The sequence below is a fragment of the Apium graveolens genome, chromosome 5, assembly GCF_009905375.1.
Source record: "Apium graveolens cultivar Ventura chromosome 5, ASM990537v1, whole genome shotgun sequence".
Classification (NCBI taxonomy): Eukaryota; Viridiplantae; Streptophyta; class Magnoliopsida; order Apiales; family Apiaceae; genus Apium; species Apium graveolens.
The window spans coordinates 11,059,952-11,081,236 of NC_133651.1; the positions used below are offsets into that span (position 1 = coordinate 11,059,952).

The following is a 21,285-nucleotide window of genomic DNA, read 5'->3' on the forward strand; positions in this document are numbered from 1 at the left end:
TTCAAGTGTCTCGTACATATTGTTTTCATCATCGTATTATGGGGGTAGGAGGCTCGATAATCGATAATCGGTACCATACTAAGTGACTAGTAGTACTTGTAAAACCTCAAGTCTTAGAATGGGGTTACAGGGACTATATATTCATCAACATATGACTGTAAATTTAAAATTGGGGTAAAACTGTTAAAGTGAGTTAAAAGTGATTTACCGAGCATACATAACTGGAGAATGTTTGTCCTACATATTATTATGATGGAACATTGATGCCTAATAGCTTTACCTTTACATCCGTACAAACATTTAGCGATACAAAGATGGAGATTCGATCCTTTGAATTAAAATCAACGCTAAAATAAAATAATGATGTTGAAAACCTCATCTCAAGCTAGGGCTCCTAGTTCAGTGTAAAGGTAATAATGATATGGGGAAGGCAAGGCACAGCTGGGGAGGTGGTCAGTATAGCATATCTATACATAATGAGAATTATGCATGGCTTGGGACAGTCGTAGGTGGTGGTGGTGGTGGTGGAATCAGATTCTTGTCCCATAATAATGGACAATGAGTTAATCATGTTATCATCATGAAACAATATTGAGGAGAGTCCTGAATTTCAATCACTAATAAAACAAGCATATGTTAAAGTATATCTGCAGAGTCTGCAGACTGTGCTAGAGCTTACTACATCAACTTTTCGATCATACGAAATTGTTGGCATTCATGTTCCCTGTTAGATTATTAATAAAAGATCCTGAAATTAACATCTTAAGATCTTAGAGTGACAGTTTCCTTGATATGGTGCTGACAAAAAACTTGTATAAGACAGTGAAACACCTTGAGATTTTAGATCCGCACCTTGGTCCATGAGATCTTGATATTGCTAGTTGCTACTGTTACTTAGCAGTGTGCTTTTTCATTTCATATATAATAATTACATATTTTTGGCGTGAATTCTGGCTTTATGAGTTTAATGGGGTGACGTTACGGCCCTTAACTAGACTATGGTACTAATCTTTATCAAATTATTAATCCGGCCGTATAACATAATTACAACTTTATAGGATGGTGATAACCGGTTTGAATATTTTTCTTTACAATTCATTTAAACAATTCCCCTCAATAAGGGGACAATTTCAACAAGATAACTCGGCGTTGCGTATCATGTTTAACTAATAATCACTGTACTGACATTTAATAATCAGGTAGATTAAACAAATATAGAGACAAAAAAAATATAATCTTAACCGCGTAGAGTGATGTTGATGTTAAATCTTAATATAAGCGCATAGTTGACAACATGACATTAGATTTAACACCGAAGTTAAGCATGTTTTTGGTGTCTTTTTGCCCCAACTTCCATCACTTGAAGCCGAAAGAGAAAGAAAACCCTTTATTAATAAAATAAGAGCAGTGTTGAGTTTTTCAAAAATCTTCCCTAATTTTTTATGTCGTGGCAGGTTTTGATTAGTGACCCATATTTATGTATGCGGAGTCTTATAATAATTTTAGAAATGTTGTTATCTATTGCGTGACTCACCATAATTTGAGAAATTTTTAGGAAATTTTTTAAGGTATTTTAGCGTTAAATTTCACAAAATAATATCACCTTTCTCGAGTAAAATATCAATCGTTAAATTTAAATTTGGGTAAACTTGACTTCCAATTTTTGACTATAATAGTTGTAATCCTATGGCATAATTGCTAATCTTTTTTTATATCATTTCTCTTTCATAAAAAACAATTGATTTGGCAAAGATGGAATATTTTCATGTGAGTAAAAATATGTAATCCGGGTATGAAATAAAAAAGGACAATGTGGAGTTTGGACCATCAATTTTTGCTTTCGGCAGTCCTATATTTGAAGGATAATTTGTTTTATCTATAATATAATGATCTTCAAATGACTTTTTTTTGTTTAATTTTGTTTGTAATTAGTCTTACAAAATTGGACCCCCCAGCTAATCCGCTCCAAAAATATTCAATTCAATAAAAATAAAGAAAAAGGTAAACAAATATGAAATGACCCCTCCTTATTATTGATATATGTTCTTCGGAGCAATAATTATGAACGTTAAAAATACATTTTGTATTTTGGTAATCATGTTTTATTTAATTGCATATCATTTTATTTAATTCCATCGAAACAAACGAAACATCGGAGGAAACTAATATATTGAACAAAACTTTTTTCACCTATAACTTGTTAGTTTGAACACTGTTTTAATTTTCGAAAACTTTGATCTCTTGATTTTATTTTTGCTTTACAGAAAATTTAAATATTGTTATAATATAATAGCTTTGATAACAGCGGGAGGAATTACAGATTTATAGACAGAAGTTAGAGTTTGAACGGTGTTTTGGTTTTCGAAACTTTTAATCTATTAATTTTATTTTTGCTTTATAGAAAATTTCAATATTATCGTAATATACTAGCTTTAATAACACTGAAAGGAATTACAAATTTTTCCGAGAGAACAAGACCATGATAAAAAGATTGAGCAGAAAAGTAATGGTAGTAAGACAAGCTATTTGTAGCAAAAGAAAATGAACATGTACTTATTAAAATAATATCACTGATTTTGTTCATATTTATTAGTATATTTTAAAAATCATGTTTTATTATCAAAATTCGTGTTGAATGGAATAAGTCAATTCAAAATGATTATGTAATGATCTAACTAACTTATTCAAAATAAAATGTTTAATACAATTTAAAATTTAACATCTACAATATTGATGATACTATTTAACATCTATTTCTGATATACAGGTTTGTGTTCAAAGATTAATAATCTGATTCCAGAATAATCTATATGAATATTCAATATAAAAATCTCATTTTAGAAATTTATAATTTTATCATTTTAAACCCAAAATCCTGTAATCAATATAGTTACTAATTATTTTAACCCCTTTTTTAGTGTTTCAAAGTGGAGAATACAGAGGAGATGGGTATAGTCAATCTTAATTAATATTTGTTATAATAATGGGGTTTTATATCAAGTTACCCACCGAACTCGTTAAAATGTATTAAGTAACTACTCAATCTCTACGGCGACTCATTTAAACCACTAAAATACTAGTATATATCACTCCGTTAGATTTTTAAAAAACTTTTAACAAAACCTTAACTTTAAAAATTTGTAGTCGTATATTTTTGTTGAACTATCAGACACATAAAATTGAGATAAATAAAAAGAGTCATAATTGAAATGACATATTCTTTTCATCTCTCTGTTGAATTTTACTCAAATTAAAACTGTAATTGCAGACCACCCAGCTTTTATTTTACTCGTGAACATAACGATTATTTTAGGATCAATTAAACAGATATACAGATGAGAGAGAGGCACTAAAGTTTGTTGATAAACCATAATAATCAGATATACAGATGAGAGAGAGGCACTAAAGTTTGTTGATAAACCATAATAATCAAAGAAATACACGGCAAACACAACACTTCTGTTAATAAATTTTAAAAAATCTAATAGAGTGATATATACCAGTATTTTAGTGATTTAAATGAGTCGTCGTGGAGATTGAGTAGCTACTTGATATATTTTAACAAGTTTGGTGGGCAATTTAATATAAAACCCTTGTGCTCAAGACAAATTAAAATTTGCAATCTTGTATTTAAAGGACAAAAACATTGCATGTATGTTCAAATATTCAATTGCAGTCTAGCTTTGTTTTTCTGTACGCAATTTGCTTGTCTGAATGATATCAGTAACTTCACGAGTAATCTTCGACCTGACACATTGACTGGGCTAGCATTAGGCCTACTTTGTTCTTATATTGAGACCCAGAAAACGTTCCAAAGACTAGTACCATTTTGATAGGTTGTTTTTGTGTTTGCGGGTCATCATTAGTATATATAAGAAATCAATTAATATGGTCTAAATTTATAATTTTCCGTATTTATTGTGTGCCCGTTGACACGTATTAGAAAAACCGTTTACATATTATTAGGGGTGTTCACGGATTGGTTTGGTCCGCATTCTCGTTTTTCTCAAACCGAACCAGTATTAACGGTTTTTTAAAACGCAAAACCAAACCAGACATGTTAGATGCCAAGACCGAATCAAACCAGATCATAGAATAACGGATTGGTTCGGTTTCGAGTCACGGTTTGAACTCAATCATTTACTTTTGTTTCGCTTTTGTTAAACTTACTTATTTAAGAAAATATAACATAAAGTTTATCATATATTAGTAATACTAACTTAAAACTCGTGCGATGCACGGCGTCACATAATTTTTTAAATATTACATTATTTTAAAAAAAATACTTGAATTCAATTCTTAATTTTATTTATTTAAAAATTTAAATGATATGACCTCATGATAATTATACAAGTAAACATATATGCTTATAACTTTTTAAAATATTTAAACTTATTTAAAGTGATAACATTAGTAAAGGAGAAATATTATTTTAATAATTTTTTTTATTGAGGGTAAAAATATAATGTCTCCCTTATGTTAATACCTTAATAAAACTATTATTTTAGCATGGTGATTACTTAATCGATTAACTATAACTCTATCAAAGATATTTGAAAAATGTAATATTAATGATTGAACGATGTAGTTTTATTGATAATTTTAAGTGTATTTTAAAAAAATTATGTTTTAAATAAAATTTGATTTTTTATTTCACATAAATAGGATACTAATTATAATTAGTCTAATATTAATTTGATTTATCTCGGATCAATGATTTACATTACTTTATTTAATTCCGGATCAATAAGACAATTTTGTTTTAGACTGAATAATTAGCATATATGTTTTTTTTGTTGGTCGGATTATATTTTTATTTTAATTTTGTGTTAGTCTGAATCATTATATAATGTATTTTTTTATCCTAGATAAATAAAATATATTATTTTGTTTATCCAAGTTCATTAGTATAATTTTTTTAGGAGAATTGATAGTATTATTATTTTATCTTAACCTGGATTACATTATATCTCAACCAAATTTTAAGAATTATATTTAGTTTGTTTAAATTTAATTTAGATTAATAGAGGAAGTTGACTTCAATATCAATTAGAATTAGAATTGACGTACTCATAATTATAATTAGAACAATTAAGTAAGGGTAATTAAGTAATTTCAGCAAGTACCGACTGAACCGACTACCAAACTTTTAATGTTTCATCTATTATAATATAGTATAGATATATTACATATAAGTACTATTATTTAGTTTAGATAAGACGTGCATATACCTTCATTTAATTTAAATAAATACACACATGTTAATAAAACTACCTCATATTAACAATTAACTCAAGTTTTTATATATTTTTAAAGTAGTAAGATGCTTTTAATGTAATATACACACTCAGATGCACAAAATATTTATAATCTTAATTTATAAATCTATACTAGAACATAGTATATATTATTATATAACATTCCGGTTTGGTTTAAACAGTTTTAAAATATTGAAAATAACAACCAAACCATTTGTGTAAATGATCCGGTTAACCGAACAATCAACCACGGTTTTAACGGGTTCGGTTTTTCTTGATTTGGATTGTCGTGGTCTGGTCCGGACTCACGGTTTGACGGATTTTTTGAACCCCTGCATATTACTAATGAAATCAATGGAAACACTTCATTTACGATCAATTCAAGACACGCCCATATATTTGCACAGAAATCACGCATGATTCGATGTCAAACACTTGAGAGCCCCGTGAGAAAAGAAGGTAGTCATCTTATAAAGAAACCCATGGAGGAAGAATTTAGCAATCTTTCTGTTATAAATTGGAGTACCTTAATTATGTTGGTATTGGTATTAAATTTTACAAGTTACAAATAAGACTACTATATAATAAGGGATAAGCATCATTATTTTTTGGTTTTTACAAAAATGAATAGGTATTGTCCCACCCAGAAAGAAAAAAATTCCGTATTGCTTTAGTTCTAGCTTATGCTAAAACTGTTCAGCTGTATCTCTCAGCTTTGTATATAACTTCTGGGTTGCGAATTTCGTCCTGGCTCTGTATTAGTCGAATCTCCAAACTGCTTGATTGCGGATCATATCCAACTCTTTTGTAATCATTTAAAGTCCTCGTCAGGAGTGCCTGAAAATTGTTGACATTTGATACAGAGAGGAGCGCCAATTAAAGAGAAATCATAACAGATGGACTACAGAACAATGTCAGTTGTTGACATTTGATCAAGAGAGGAGCCCTATTAAAGAGAAACCATAAAAGATAACATTTGATTCCTGCCTAACAGGTAAAGGATAACAAATAGTAGAATACTCTAGTCTCAACTTCCCACCAAGCCACTCATCCAAATTTTACAGAAATGGAACAGGTTACAGCCTACAATCATTTAATCTGAATCTGTGTGCGTGTGTGTGTGTGTGTGAATGTGCAGGTATACAATCTGACCGTTTGGAATTGGATTTGATGCGACTTTACCGTCAAAACTCAGTCATTTTAGGAACCAAACTATTGCTGAAGTTTAAATCCTCCATACAGTATAATGTAACTCAAACAAAAAATTACCTGCACACTTGATACAGCAAGCTCTGCCGCTTTGTCAAGATTATCAGGATATTTCTGTACAAAAGAAAGATGTGGTTGGTCAAGGATCTTGGGATGATAACTTGAAAATTATCTCAAGACCAATTTATATATTAATTTCATTACATTGCTCCAACCAAGTAATAATGCAGATGTTAGATCTCCTGTTCCCTGCAAGAATGTATACCTTTATCAGGTGAAGCTTATTTTGAAGAACGTAAAGCCAACATATTCATGCTCAAGCAAGATGCTTATATACATTATACATTCATAATATCCTATTACAAAATGCCCAGTAAAAACACAAGTATTTAAATAATCTATTTTCAGTTGGTAAGAACATAGGGAAACTGGGGAAGCAAGAGCAACAGGCATCTCCAGTACACATATTTAAATATTTTCTAAAACTTTCGAAAGTGGAATTCCTGTTTTGACCAGCACATTACAAATTGATGGGCCCCAGGGCCCTCAAAGAATTTTTAAGGTCCTTCCTATAAATGTCATTCTGTTAAATATATGCCTGTCTACTGCTGTCATCATAAAACAGGCCAGATTTAAATCACTTGTTAATGGGAAATCGAAAACAATAAGGTGTAAAAATAACAATTCAAAATGCACAGATTAGAACTCCACTACTAACATAAGTCAAGAAAGCCTTCTACATTTCTATATTCTTGAGACCATGAAAAATAATTTAAATTAGAGAAACCAAATACTAACAAAGTAAACATACCGTGAAATATGCAGGAATTTTGGGTATTTGAATTTTGAATTGCTCGGCAGTTTGTCCCTAGAACATTAAAGTTGATAAGTAAGAATATTTACAATAACAAAAACATATTAGATCATAATACTGGTTAAAATTTATCACATACAGATGAATCAAAAACAAGGAATCCGTCCAAACAAAGAATGGACATCCAAACCAAGAATGGACATTATAAGACATTCACATTTAATCTACTACAAGACTGCATATTCGGGATCGTAAAATTAAAAAGGGCCCTTGTAAATTACAAGTCAAAATTTGGTAAGTTGACCAGAAATTGCCTTTTTGGGACAAAGGGAGTACAATGAACAGGACTTCCAGGAAAAAAGATAATGCAATCCAATTGGAAACAAAAACAATTGATCTTACAGATATAACAAAGTAATTGTACCATTTAGCAAAAACAAAAAAAACAAAGTGATTATGCCCCACAACACAAAAAAGGACCAATACTAGAGCCAAGTGAACAAAAATTCTAATTGAGCAGAAATACTCAAGTAAAAAGCTTAAGCATATACTTAGCAAGCAAAAAATATATAGATAATGCCTAAACCTCGAGATGATCACCTTTTCCTTTTGATGACTGCCAATGAGGATGAGGTTTCCATCAACATTCATGCTTGTTATCACAACCTATTTATGAGAAAGGTTTAGACATTATGCGTCCATAAAACTTTTTACCAAATAGCAATTATTTATATTTAGTTTTGCATCATGTATTTGAAACAAAACTAGCATGTCAGATTTTACTCCACAAGACTTCTACACTCTCTTCACACAAAAAATCAACAACATACTAGGTTTAGATTCTGACATTATGGAAGGAATATTAAAATTCTAGAACTGGTCGCTGCATAGACTGTAGCTTAATTTCAATAATTTATCTTTTGACCGGTGAATACTCAAATTCCTGTAGAAGTGCAATACACTCGCAGAGGAAATTCACACTGAGAAAATATAAGATAAGCTGGACATAATACCTTTGATGGTCCAGCAGCATGAAGAATGTTGCAAGCTTCTCGGCCATCTTTTTCAGACAAGATCCTGTGACAGATATAAATTGCTTAGAACAAAGATTTATACATTTTTCTGGTAAGAGTAGAAAAGTTTTGAAAAAAAAAACTTGCTTCATCTTATCCAATACAACGTTATACCTCTAAACTAGAGCATATAGCAATAACTTAGGTGCATATTTATCTTCAGAACATGACAACTGCGGCTATACTGAGAAATTGCAAAATTTGTATGCAAGAGCTTAGAAAACAAGTAAAGCTTCATCCCCAGAGTGGAACCATTTTTGAGGTCTCAGTGAGAAAACACTCTTGTAGAATTAACATGATACTATCTATTCATTCAAAGATACCATGCAAATATCATATTGCTCCAAAGAAGATAATTGCAGAATTCACTAACATAATACTGATCATAATTGAGCCTATCCTTTAGTATGAGCAAGTACCTGGAATTAGTCAACTGCTCTGCTTCAAAATGATTAGGGGTCAACATTGAAGCAACAGGAACAACCTTGACAGGGTGATTCATTATAGAGAAAGTCAATAAATAACAGATAACTTGGTAACTATCATAGTGGACTAACTTGATAAAACCGATGTTATTTACCATACAGAACCACAAGATCAAAGGCAAGGCAAGTTCAAAGGGAATGCCTCTTTAGAGTAAACACTCTTACTTTCCCTATTTGTTATTAATGGTATCATTTGCAACCCACGTCACAAACACATTGCTAGTGGTAGTTAAATATTTGCATAGATGTGAGCAATGATAACCTAAATTTAGAAGCTTATATAATTTTACGAAAAAAAAAATATACTTTGTTATATCTAGGACCATATATAACATCCAACTAAAAGGGTTAAACACATGTTGTACCGGAAGCCACTCTCTGGTGCAAATGCAACATGATAACTTGTCATAAAACAAGGCTAGACTCTAAACAGGGTACTGTTGGCTTTAAAAAAAATTAGAGACGGCTGCGTCAATTCTGAATATAGTAAAGAACTTTTTGCAACCTAATGTAGATCTGAAATCAACCATGTGACTTTATTTCCAGTGAAGTGGTTGAAAATTAATCCTAAGCGAGGATCATGAAAAAGAATATATAGCAAAAAATTTGCAGCGCAATAATGCATTTATTATTAATTTGGGTGTTATCTTAATTGGAAGGAATGATTTGATATAAAGGAGCGCTTCATAAATTCTCAAAGAAAATGTGGAAAATTTTCTACTTCTTTTGGAAGCCTCATATATTTGACCTCTCCAAGCTTGTGCTCCTAGCACAAGCATAGAATATATAGAAGTATGCATCACTGTCACTTGATTTTTTTCCAGGTTCTATTAGCAATATGCACAACCAATGTAAGCTGTAAGTGAAAATATTGAAAGATACCTTATCACGGTATACAGACACCAATTCTGGTGGAACATAAAGCTTTCCTTCATCGCCCATTACTGGATCACAAACTGAAATTAAAGGCCCACTTAGTGAGCAAATGAACACAGGCATACTAAAATAACAAACTGATACACAAGCCCTCGCAGAGGTCAGAGCTATGCAATCAAAGTTCTTGTTCATGTCTAAACAAATACAGTTTTATGTCTCATCTATAGAGCCAAACACTTCCCGAAACTTGATACAGTTTTATGGGCTAACTGAATGGCTACGCAATTCTGATACTTTTTGCTAGACAAGATTTCTTTAAATCATAAGTAAAGTTATCAGTACATGAAAGAAACATAATACGTAGAAACAGCGAACAAACTCTGTTATCATGATAAATCCAGAGGAGCTAGCTCGAGAAAGGAAGGATCGAATTTTGAGATTAACTATTTTTAGTAAAAGGAACCCTTCTACAATGAGCTAAAATAGAACAAAAATAAGGCAATCTACATCTTCCAGATTTAAGCATCCACAGATCAACTAACCATATTTAAGGTCTGGATTTATAGAACGAAGTTTATCAACGACTTCTAATACAGCAGTCAAGAAGGATACAGAACCGATATAACCTGCATACAAACCAAAGGAAAATAATGTCTTATAAGACTAGACCAAGTCCGAACAGGTAAAACAAATAATTGTGCTTTTAATAATTAATCCGACACTTAGAAAACATCCCTTTTACCCTTCCTTCAACTTTTTTTATGCTCAAACTACGAAGGAAGATGTCCACATACCTCCGCTTTGTGTGGTGACACCCCTTTTTTCATCCTTAAATTCCTATTAGTGTGCTATGGAATAAGAGATGGAGGCATGTTTAATTGCACTTACCAGTCAATAAATGAGTGTAGAATAATAGGTTGTTTGCTTCAAGGCCTTCTATCAACTCCCATAATTGTTTTCCATTCAAGACCTGTCCCTTAAAAGTTGGATATCCTGCAAATTTGGTATTCCCATTCGATTAAACCAACTGACCTTATCATGGCAGAACCCACACATATTCATATATGATCTTGCACCATATATTTCCTCAGATTACTAATATGAAGTGACATGTGCTGCTTGCCTGTGTGGTTTGAGAATTGGACTGAATTTATTGGATCCACATCAAACCCAAGCAATTGAAGAGGAAATACAGCTGACTTATTTCCGACATAACCCTAAGAAGAAATAAACAAACAGCCTATTACAGAAAATGCATACAAGTAAAGTCACTTTTAGCAAGATGACGTATTCCATGATACGCATACACGATAGACCACAAAAACATAACAAAGCTTAACGAATAAACTTAACCAACTAATTTTGTACCATGCACATGACCTATTATATCTAATTCAAAGTTCATAATCAAAATTGAGTAAAATATTATGTACTAACTTATCTTTAACATCAACAAGACGAAAGCTATTATAGCATTTATCTATACGAACAAAAAATCATAGCTTGATTGTACCGACGACTACAATCATCAATCATCTAGAATTAGTTCAAGGTAATTGTATTCTCTCATTCGCTACTAATCACACACCGCTAGATTGTAATAATACCAATTATTTCGAGTCATCAAAGGCACGAAAACATGGACAAATTCTCGAAAACAGATATGCAAATACTAATTCTACGATTAACCTATTTTCGATAACAATGTCATAAAAACATACAGACATACAACCTGAACAGTGTGAGACTGAAGGCTGAGAACTCGGCCAGTATCTGATGGAAGCTCTAATGATAGAATTGGTGGTGGAGGTTGAGCTGCCATAACCAGATTCCTCGAGATTCTTGGCCTGCAATTAAAAAGTTTTGATTTTGTACCAAGTATTTTGGTCCAAGTCAATGAAATGGGGATCAAAAATCTGTTTTTTAATTATATCTCAGTGTATAACAATGTATCGATAGTTCGAACCTTGTCAAATACGAGAGATTGTTAAAGAAAGCGAGCATACAATAGGGTGTGAGATTTGAGGGGGCGAGCAGCGAAGCAATTGAGTGAAAACTACTACACCTAGAATTCAAAAATAGAGTAGTTGGAGAAATTTCAAGGATTTTTCATCGTCGAATCTTTATAAATTATTATTAATGTTATTATTATATTAAATAAAAATGAAAAATACTGGGTGCGGTGGATTGGCGTGAAGGACTTACCGGCGGCTTGTATCGATTGCAGGGGCAATACCGCCAGCCAGGTTAAGCTCTAGGACCCCACTTCCTCAGCTAGTCAGCCGCTATTTATTTAACGATAATATATGTTGATTTTTTGCGAACCAAGTCACAAATATATTGATTTAATTAGGGGTGAGCAAAGTAAAACTGAAAAACCGAAATCGAGCCGAAAAATCGAAAAATCGTATCGAAAATAGCCAAAACTGAAAAAACTGAAAATATCGAAAAAAAACCGTACCCGAACCGAACCGAAATATCGGTTCGGTTTTGGCTTCGATATTAGCTTCCTAACTGCACCGACAAACCGAACTGATAATATATTATTTTAATATTTTTTTTAATTATATATATAACATATTATACATAATAACCTTTACGTTTGTCTCCATATTCCAAGCCCAAATATTAAGTACTAGACTACTAGTTACCCAAGCCCAACTCAGCAAAACCCTAAATCTGTTCTAAATTTACTCTCCAGTCTCCAAAGTGCGTTTGCGTCGATCAGATTATGCACTGATATTCTTTTTCTGATAATATATGGTTTTGTGTGATTCTACTAACTGTTCGAATTTGCAATATGAATAATAGCAAAAAAAGACAGATTAATAGAATTTAGAATTGGATTTCCAATTATGTTTGTTACTCCATATAACTGGTAACTCACAGATATAGGTTCCGATCTCATTTTTAAGTCATATTGGTTCAAATTTATTTTTGGGCACAGAAAGCTGGTTTCTGAATCTCTGAGTTGATAAGGAGATTAATGTCCCATAATCACACAGATATTACCCTGGTCTTAAAAATTAAAATCAAAGTAATATGTTCAGGTGCTTTTAAGCTGTTAGGTATAGATGCATTTAGTGGCGATTGATTGTTTGCAAGTGAACTATGACAGGTTGTCGTAATGCCGTATGAAAAAACTATCATCATGTGATATGGTTTTGTACCAATGTTAAAACTGTAACAGATTTTGTCAGGCATTATCATTTTGCAACTCTTAGTAGCTACACCTTGAACTTCATGTTTTTTAAGACTTATCAGTTGTGTTATCCTTGTATTTATTTAATTACTTCACAATGATTTTAAAAATGCAGTAGCTTTTGTCTTGACCATTTTATTTTGTCAAGTTGCTCAATTACTGAATTAGATATCTAAATGTCAAATTTTGGACCGGAGCACATGTATCTTTGAACAGAGAATTTCATTCCCTTATTGTTTTATTCTGTAAATTTAAATAATTGTTTATTTTAAAATTTCCCATAGAGTCTTCCATTATCATTCACAAGCTTTGGTATCTTCTTTTTCTATAACTTTATTCAATTAAACATAGCGTAAATGAGATACCTAAAGCCAATGAACTGGTTATAAACATTTAGACCGTAACTTTCATAGTTCACTTGCAAACAATGTATTATGAATATGATGTCTCACTCCTGTTTTCACATTTTGCTTCTTTTGTTCTCTTAGAACCAGATTGGAAGAATAGCGTATGTAATATTTTGACCTTAAATTCTCTGCGATTATAAGATTCTAAATATTTTCCATAAATTACTACTTTCATGTGCTTCATTTTAGTTTTATGTGCTTCATTTCCTAAATGTATATGAGATTTGTAACTAGATGTAATATATCTAATTGAATTTTTTTCTTCTTCTTTTTGCACATATGAGTTCTCAAAAGGCCCAAAATACCTACTCCAAGTTATTATTGAAGATTGAGATACATTCTGATTCTAAGTTTTGCTGTACAAGATCGGAGAGTTCGAAGACCATTTTATAATTCTAAGTTGTTATCTAATGTACTGAAGTTATAGGGCAGACCCTGTTTCATCTTTATGAATTTATATGTCCAGTTTTGGACTTGTTTAGCTGTGTGTTTTTTCAATTTTTATGCAAATTTAGTTGTCTGGTGCTCTTAGCTGATGATTTGTTTTGTTATATTTTGATTTTAGTCAAGCAATCCCACCTGCTCTTTGTTAATGAGGTGAGCCTGTCAGGATTTAAATTGAAAGATTGACAGGATTTGCAATTAATCGAAACTAAATGCATTATGCATAACTAAAACTACACATTTTTTTTGTCTTGACTATTGACATATATAAATTTATTAGCATAATGAAATTGAGGTATATAAATTTATATATAATTAGAAACCGAAAAATCTGAAACCGACAACGGTTAACCGAACCGAAAATAACCGTGTTCAACGGTTCGGTTACGGTTAATATGTAAAAACCTAACTGAACCGACACCTACAGTTTGGTAACGGTTTTAGTGAAAAATTGAACCGAACCGTGCATACCCCTAGATTTGATATACTTTTTTTAGACGTAAATTTGAACTATAACTTTTTAGCACAAAAATGACTGATCTATAAAATTAAGCGTCTGCATGATCCAAATTAAATATTTTTAACAATCAATTACATTTTGTAAAATTCTCAGCGATAAACTTTAACTAGTCGGGGTATAGTCGGGTTAAAACATTATAACGGCTATTTCCTCCGCTATGAAATGTATCCATATATTGTATCCCAGATAGTGGATTCATAAGTCTCAAGAAGAGAATAAACATTCAAATCATTATAAACTACTTGCTTTCAGCAGAAATTCATGGCATATAAGTGTTATGGTGGAAATTGGACCGTGGGAAGGATTGTGCGCACGGATGTAGATGTTGGTCGAAAGTTTGTTGGATGTGGTACGGGCATTCGTGGCTGTGATTTTTTCATATGGATGGATGAGTGCATAAGGTGTAGGAATCTGCTTATGAAAGTGAAGATGGTAAATAAAGGCTAGAAGATGGAAGATTGGCTGCCTGTTTTTATTCTTGTTATTATACTTTGTGTTAGTTCGTAATGTGTCTGTTAGGGCGAAAACACGCGCTAATATTCACGCAAGTATACGCGTTCGCAAGTAATACAGAATACTTTCTAGTTCGTTCCCTCAGAGACTCAGACTAAATTATTGTCTAATTAAACTCACTCACCAATGTATGATTACTTCTCAATGTTAAGATAATAACACTTAAAATTGTTGATTAAATATTAACTATAATTAACTACTTAATTAACCACTTAACTAACACTTCAATTTATCAATAATAAAACACTCATGAGATCACAACTTCATTATTACTTCCTTCTATAGCCATTGTTATTACCTTTAGCATGTGACAGTGATGATATTAATCGAATAACACAAAACTGATAAAAGCCAACTTTCATTGTACTAATACCATTCTACCAAGCATCCACAATTAAGATAGAAGTCGAATAGTCATCAATTATGTTGAGTTCCTATATGTCTACAGAAATTAACAACACAACGATTTAAGCACAAGTTATTCCTTTTGATTACATAGGGCAAATAAAACTGTTAGAGTTACCCACTAATCATGCACAACGTACATGAACCTATGCTAGCATGGCAAGTTCTAAATCTCAAGATCCACCGTCGCTTCACAAGAGATTAACACCCTATCTTATATGTTCGCGACGCACATAAGACGAATACGCACAACCAATACTAGATATCATGCAATCATCACACACTAAAGTATTAAACAATTAACTAAAGAATTCCATAATAAATCTGTTGCAACCCCATGATCACGATTAGCCCATAATAGAACTTATCGCCATCATGGGTTCATATGAAATCATGATAAACAAACACAAGAAAATAATAACTAAACTAATTACATTAAAACAGAGTACGTCACAAGAGTAAATAAGTCAAAGCAAGAAAACTAGCATCCAACGTTACAACGAAACAAGAATCACAAGAAAATATGCTTCCTCTTCGTTGCGGTGTGCTAAATCGGTCTTCTTCCTTATCTCCTTCGCTTCTTGCGTAAAACACAATCTAAAACATAATCACCTTAATACTCTCTGTGAAAACGTCTCAAATCTACCTATATAATAGTCTCATAAAACTCAGATTACATAGAAGTTGGAAGCCAAACAGAAGTAGAAGTCTAAAATAATTTATCTTTTTCCCCGACCCTGCGCGGCCGCTCAGCATAGCTGCGCGGGCACGCAGGTTGCTGCGCGGCCGCTCAGCATTGCTGCGCGGGCGCGCAGGCCTCTACTGGAAAAAATCCAGGTTTGCTCCGTTTCTTCGCCGTAATCTGCCCATTCCTTTCCTCTCGCAATGGTGAACACATGCCAAGGCTTATTCTTGATGATTCCTCCCCCGAAATGCAACTAATACCCTGAAATGCATAAATACTAGAAAAACGCATCAAATACACAAAATACTTGATTTCAAGATACCAATTTAAGCCATTTTAAGACGTTCTAAGTGGTATAAAATGCCACTTATCACACCCCCAAACTTAAATCGATGCTTGTCCTCAAGCGTCACAGACTCAAAAACAAATAAAAAAAATGCATGAATGCAATCTATATGAAAATGCAACGATCCCCCTTACTACAATTAACCAACCAAATTGTCACATCTCAACGAATGCAGTTAGACAACTAAAGATCAATAAACTCATGCAAACGGACATACAGCCAGAAACGTGGTGTGTGCAAATGCTTAACAGATATGCTTCGGAACTAGACCAATTACTATGACTAGACTATCCTCAAGGCAATCCTACGATTATACAAAGAATAAAAATTTGAGGCACAAAGTGATATACAACACTACAAGAACTCTGGAGCTTACTACGGAATCGTGCTTTTTATTTACAACTCAAATGCTTATTTGACCGTGCCATGAGTGAGGTCCACAAAAGACTTATACAATGGTATCCATGTAACGAGCGTTAGGTTAGCGGATCCCAGACTCTAAAAGCCTTAGGTCACTAGGCACAAAGTCCCCTAAGAACTTAATAACTCGAATACCAAAGAGCCCACTCTTGATCAATTATGCAAAAAAAAAAAAATTTCTTTTTTTTTTTAATAACTTCTGAGCAAGTGCGTTTCGCTCCATCTTGCTCAACCCTAGACTACTCGCAACATATGCGAGCCGGCTACTAGCCATTTGACGCCTAGCCACAACTAGCAACAACTTCCATATTTTTTTTCTCCAAAATTTTTTCTTTTTTCATGTCTTTATCACTAAGAACCTATAATCGAATTCTAAGCATAATAAGTAGATTGACCTTGAAAACAACCAAATCATAACAACAATCTAGCCCTTACGCATTCTTTAAGACTTAGTGGACTTACAATTGTTTCTAGCATGCATATCAACCTACACAACTTAATATCACTTTAATGTTATCACTACACTCGCATCAATATCATAATTCAGTCGACAAATCATTGCAAAAGGGATCATGGTAAATGCATGAGCTACATGACATTCATAAAAGAAACTATATGGCATAAATTATGCAACTATATGAACTAAACTATCATGAATATGCAACTAAATGACACACACACAATATTCCTTAACTACCACCCCCAAACTAAAAATCTTCACTGTCCTCAGTGAAAGTAGTAGAAAGGAACACAGGGTATACCTACTCGGAGTCATCATCATCACCACCCTCAGTGGGTGGAGTATCAGGCGGTGGGTATGCAGAGTCCTCACCAAAAACTGGCCACTGGATATCAGCTCCAAGGCCTCGAAAAGCAGTCCCTAACGTAAGGGTGAGCTCCTGAGCAAACCTGCTCTGCGTCTCATACATGGCATCCATCCGCCGTGAAAGCCTCCTATACTGGGCATCACCCATCCCAGCACCCTCCTGAGCTCTCGAAGAACCAGCCTCGCCACGCCCTGGCCTAGCCATAGTAGCACCTCGTGCTGGACGCCCTCCTGGAAGACGATAACCCAGCCCATGCTCCTCAGGCTCACCACCGGTCCACTCCTGCATCCCATTCAGAGTGCCAGAATCAATCGGAGCGGCTGGCAACTGCAACTGCTCATGAGCCGGCCAGTTCACTCCCACTGCTCGACATAGCTTCGTAACCGTAGATGTATAAGGGATGTTCATATGCTTTGCTCCCCTCAAAAACTTCAGAATTCCTTGGTAGATAAACTCACCAAGGTCCACATAGTACTCCTCATCCAGAATTCCCCACAACAGCTGTGCTCTCTCAACTGTGACCTCGTGTGCATGCGAAGAAGGCAAAATATTAGCACAAATAAATGCATTCCATGCACGGGCATACCTGTTCATGGCGATCGCCGGAAAGTGACGATACTCATTATTGCCTGTACTGCGGGTCCAAACTGTGCCCGGTCGACAGAGAGTCGCACAAATCAAATCCAAGTCAAAATCCTCAGCAGTCTTTTCATTCCAGTTCTCCTTCTCGGGCTTCCTCTCTCGCTGTCCAATCACACGGGGAATCGCCGCAGGATGATAATCAACCGTCAGCCCACGGACTACAGAAAACCCATTCTTTTCAACCTTCGCGTTCGCGTAGAACTCGCGAACAACGCTCATCGGTACTGCTTCAGGTGACTCACAAAAAGCTATCCACCCCTTCTCTGCAATCATGGGCAACAACTCACCATCCCTCCCTGATGGTAAAAACCCCCTCTCCTTCAGAATCGGCTTCCCCAACAGCCTAGTGTACTCTTCCTCCGCAGCTCTGTCAGTTAACCGAGGCCTTGCACCAGTACCCCTCGATGAATCAGCAGTAGGAACTGTGCTGCTGCTGTCAATAGTGCGTGCTCTCTTGGATGCCATTGATTCGTGAATAAAAGTGTGTAAAAACTAATTTGTGATGTTTGTGAGAGGGTTTAAGTGTAGGAAGTTTTGTGGGAGATATGTAGGATAGGTGTATGTATATATAGGGTGTGGATTAGATTAGGGTTTGGGAATTAAGGGATAAAATGATGGGGTAGTGGGAACAATTCGTGGGTTTATGGGCTAAAACTGTTTTTGTGTTTTTGTTTGTTTTTTTTTTCTGAACTGTAAAAAATTTTCTGGAACTCGACCCCTGCGCGGCCGCTCAGAGGGTCTCTGGAAAAAAAAAATTTCAGCCCCTGTTTTCTGATTTTTTTGTGTTTTTGGATAGGTTATTAACTTCTAAGGGTTCCTGTAATAACAATTCATGGGTTGCCTCCCACGCAGCGCTTCTTTTTCGTCATTAGCTTGACGTTCTGTACCTTTCTCAAGTAGTCAACAAAATGGCACTAACCACCTCTCGGTTTGCCATGTCCCCATAGTAGTGCTTCAACCGCTGACCGTTATCCTTGAATGCTTGGTCCGAATCATTCTCAAAAATTTCCACCGCTCCATGTGGAAACACAGTTTTGACAATAAAAGGTCCAGACCACCTTGATTTCAACTTCCCAGGAAAAAGTCGGAGCCGAGAGTTGAATAAAAGAACTTGTTGCCCTGGCACAAATAACTTAGGATGTAGCTTCCTATCGTGCCACCTCTTCACCTTTTCCTTATACATTTTGTTATTCTCGTACGCTTGAAGTCGAAATTCATCAAGTTCATTAAGCTGAAGCATTCTTTTCTTACCAGCTGCATCTAAATCCAGGTTCAATTTCTTCAATGCTCAGTAGGCCTTATGCTCAAGCTCCGCCGGTAGATGACATCTCTTACCTTACACCAACTGAAACGGTGACATCCCAAGTGGAGTTTTATATGCTGTTCTGTAAGCCCAAACAGCTTCATCGAGCTTTAAAGACCAATCATTCCTTGACGGACAAACAACCTTCTCTAGAATACGCTTTATCTCTCTGTTAGACACTTCCACTTGACCATTTGTTTGCGGATGATAGGCAGTAGCTACTCGATGATTCACATTATAACGCTGCATCATAGAAGTGAACTTACGGTTGCAAAAATGCGATCCTTCATCACTTATGATTACCCGAGGTGTTCCAAACCTTGTGAAAATTTGCTTATGAAGAAAATTTAGCACTGCTTTTGCATCATTTGTCGGTAAAGCTTTAACTTCGACCCATTTTGAGACATAATCGACTGCCAGCAAGATGTACTGATTATTGCAAGACGCGATAAAAGGCCCCATGAAATCGATTCCCCACACATCAAAGACCTCGACTTCAAGCATCACATTTAATGGCATCTCATCCTTCCTTGACAAATTTCCCACTCTTTGGCAACGATCACACCTTAAAACAAACTGATGAGCATCCTTGAACAAAGTAGGCCAGAAAAAACCTGCTTGCAGAATATGAGCTGCCGTCTTCTCACCTCCATAGTGTCCACCATAAACCATGGAATGGCAGTCTCGTAATATCCCCTCTGTCTCACAGAACGGGATACATCTCCTGATGATCTGGTCAGCTCCCTGTCTAAACAAATATGGTTCATCCCACATATACCACTTCACCTCATGCAGAAACTTCTTCTTTTGGGCGGATGTTAAATTAGGAGGCATTATATTGCTGACGAGATAGTTTACAATATCTGCAAACCATGGTTCTTCCTCCTGAATTGCAAACAACTGCTCATCCGGAAAAGATTCATTGATTAACGTCCTATCTTGTGAAGTAGAAACGGGATTCTCCAACCTAGAGAGATGGTCAGCTACTTGATTCTCAGTACCTTTTCTATCTTTGATCTCTAACTCAAATTCCTGAAGTAAAAGCACCCAACGAATGAGTCTCGGCTTCGAATCCTTCTTAGAAACCAGATAGCGAATAGCTGCATGATCAGTGAATACTGTTACTTTCGTACCAAGTAATAACGATCAAAATTTCTCAAAACCAAAGACTATAGCCAAAAGCTCCTTCTCAGTAGTGGTGTAGTTCAATTGGGCACCATTTAAAGTCTTACTCGCATAGTAGACCACATGGAAGAGATTTTTCTTGCGCTGTCCCAGAACTGCACCTACCGCATAATCACTCGCATCACACATCATCTCAAATGGTTATGTCCAATCTGGTGCTGTAATGACTGGTGCCGTGATCAAACTCTTCTTGAGAGTCTCGAATGCTGCCAAACATTCATCATCAAATTTGAACGGCACATCTTTCTCAAGCAAATTGCACAACGGCTTAGATATCTTTGAAAAGTCCTTGATGAATCGCCGATAAAAACCCGCATGACCAAGAAAACTATGGATTCCTTTCACAGAATTAGGTGGGGGAAGATTTTCAATGACTCCCACCTTGGCCTTGTCCACCTCCAGACCCTTGCTAGAGACCTTATGCCCAAGGATAATGCCTTCACGCACCATAAAATGACATTTCTCCCAATTAAGCACCAAATTAGTTTCCACGCATCTTTTGAGTACGGCGCGCAGATTATTCAAACATTCATCATATGAGTGTCCAAAGACGGAGAAGTCATCCATGAACACTTCGACGTTATTTCCAATCATGTCAGAGAATATAGCCATCATACATCTCTGAAAGGTGGCCGATGCGCCACATAACCCAAACGAAACTCTGCGAAAAG

At 34.7% G+C, this 21,285-nt stretch overlaps 1 protein-coding gene across 3 annotated transcripts; it reads right to left on the bottom strand.

The window, feature by feature from the left end:
• Positions 1–5,741: 5,741 nt before the first annotated feature.
• LOC141723373 (pyridoxal kinase) lies at positions 5,742–12,074 on the bottom strand. 3 transcript variants are annotated; one of them, XM_074525158.1, is made up of 14 exons: positions 11,921–12,046; positions 11,722–11,780; positions 11,448–11,562; positions 10,839–10,932; positions 10,604–10,708; positions 10,258–10,341; positions 9,722–9,795; positions 8,774–8,838; positions 8,295–8,358; positions 7,882–7,947; positions 7,279–7,335; positions 6,672–6,716; positions 6,528–6,581; positions 5,742–6,095 (listed from the first exon to the last, which is right to left on the bottom strand). In XM_074525158.1, exons 3-14 carry the CDS (start codon positions 11,535–11,537, stop codon positions 5,955–5,957), a joined length of 939 nt encoding a protein of 312 aa, XP_074381259.1. In that variant the 5' UTR covers positions 11,538–11,562; positions 11,722–11,780; positions 11,921–12,046; the 3' UTR covers positions 5,742–5,954. The 3 variants fall into 3 exon arrangements, with proteins under 3 accessions (XP_074381259.1, XP_074381257.1, XP_074381258.1); XM_074525156.1 differs by having other exon boundaries at positions 11,682–11,780; positions 11,921–12,045; XM_074525157.1 differs by lacking the exon at positions 11,722–11,780 and having other exon boundaries at positions 11,921–12,074.
• Between the last annotated feature and the right edge of the window lie 9,211 nt (positions 12,075–21,285).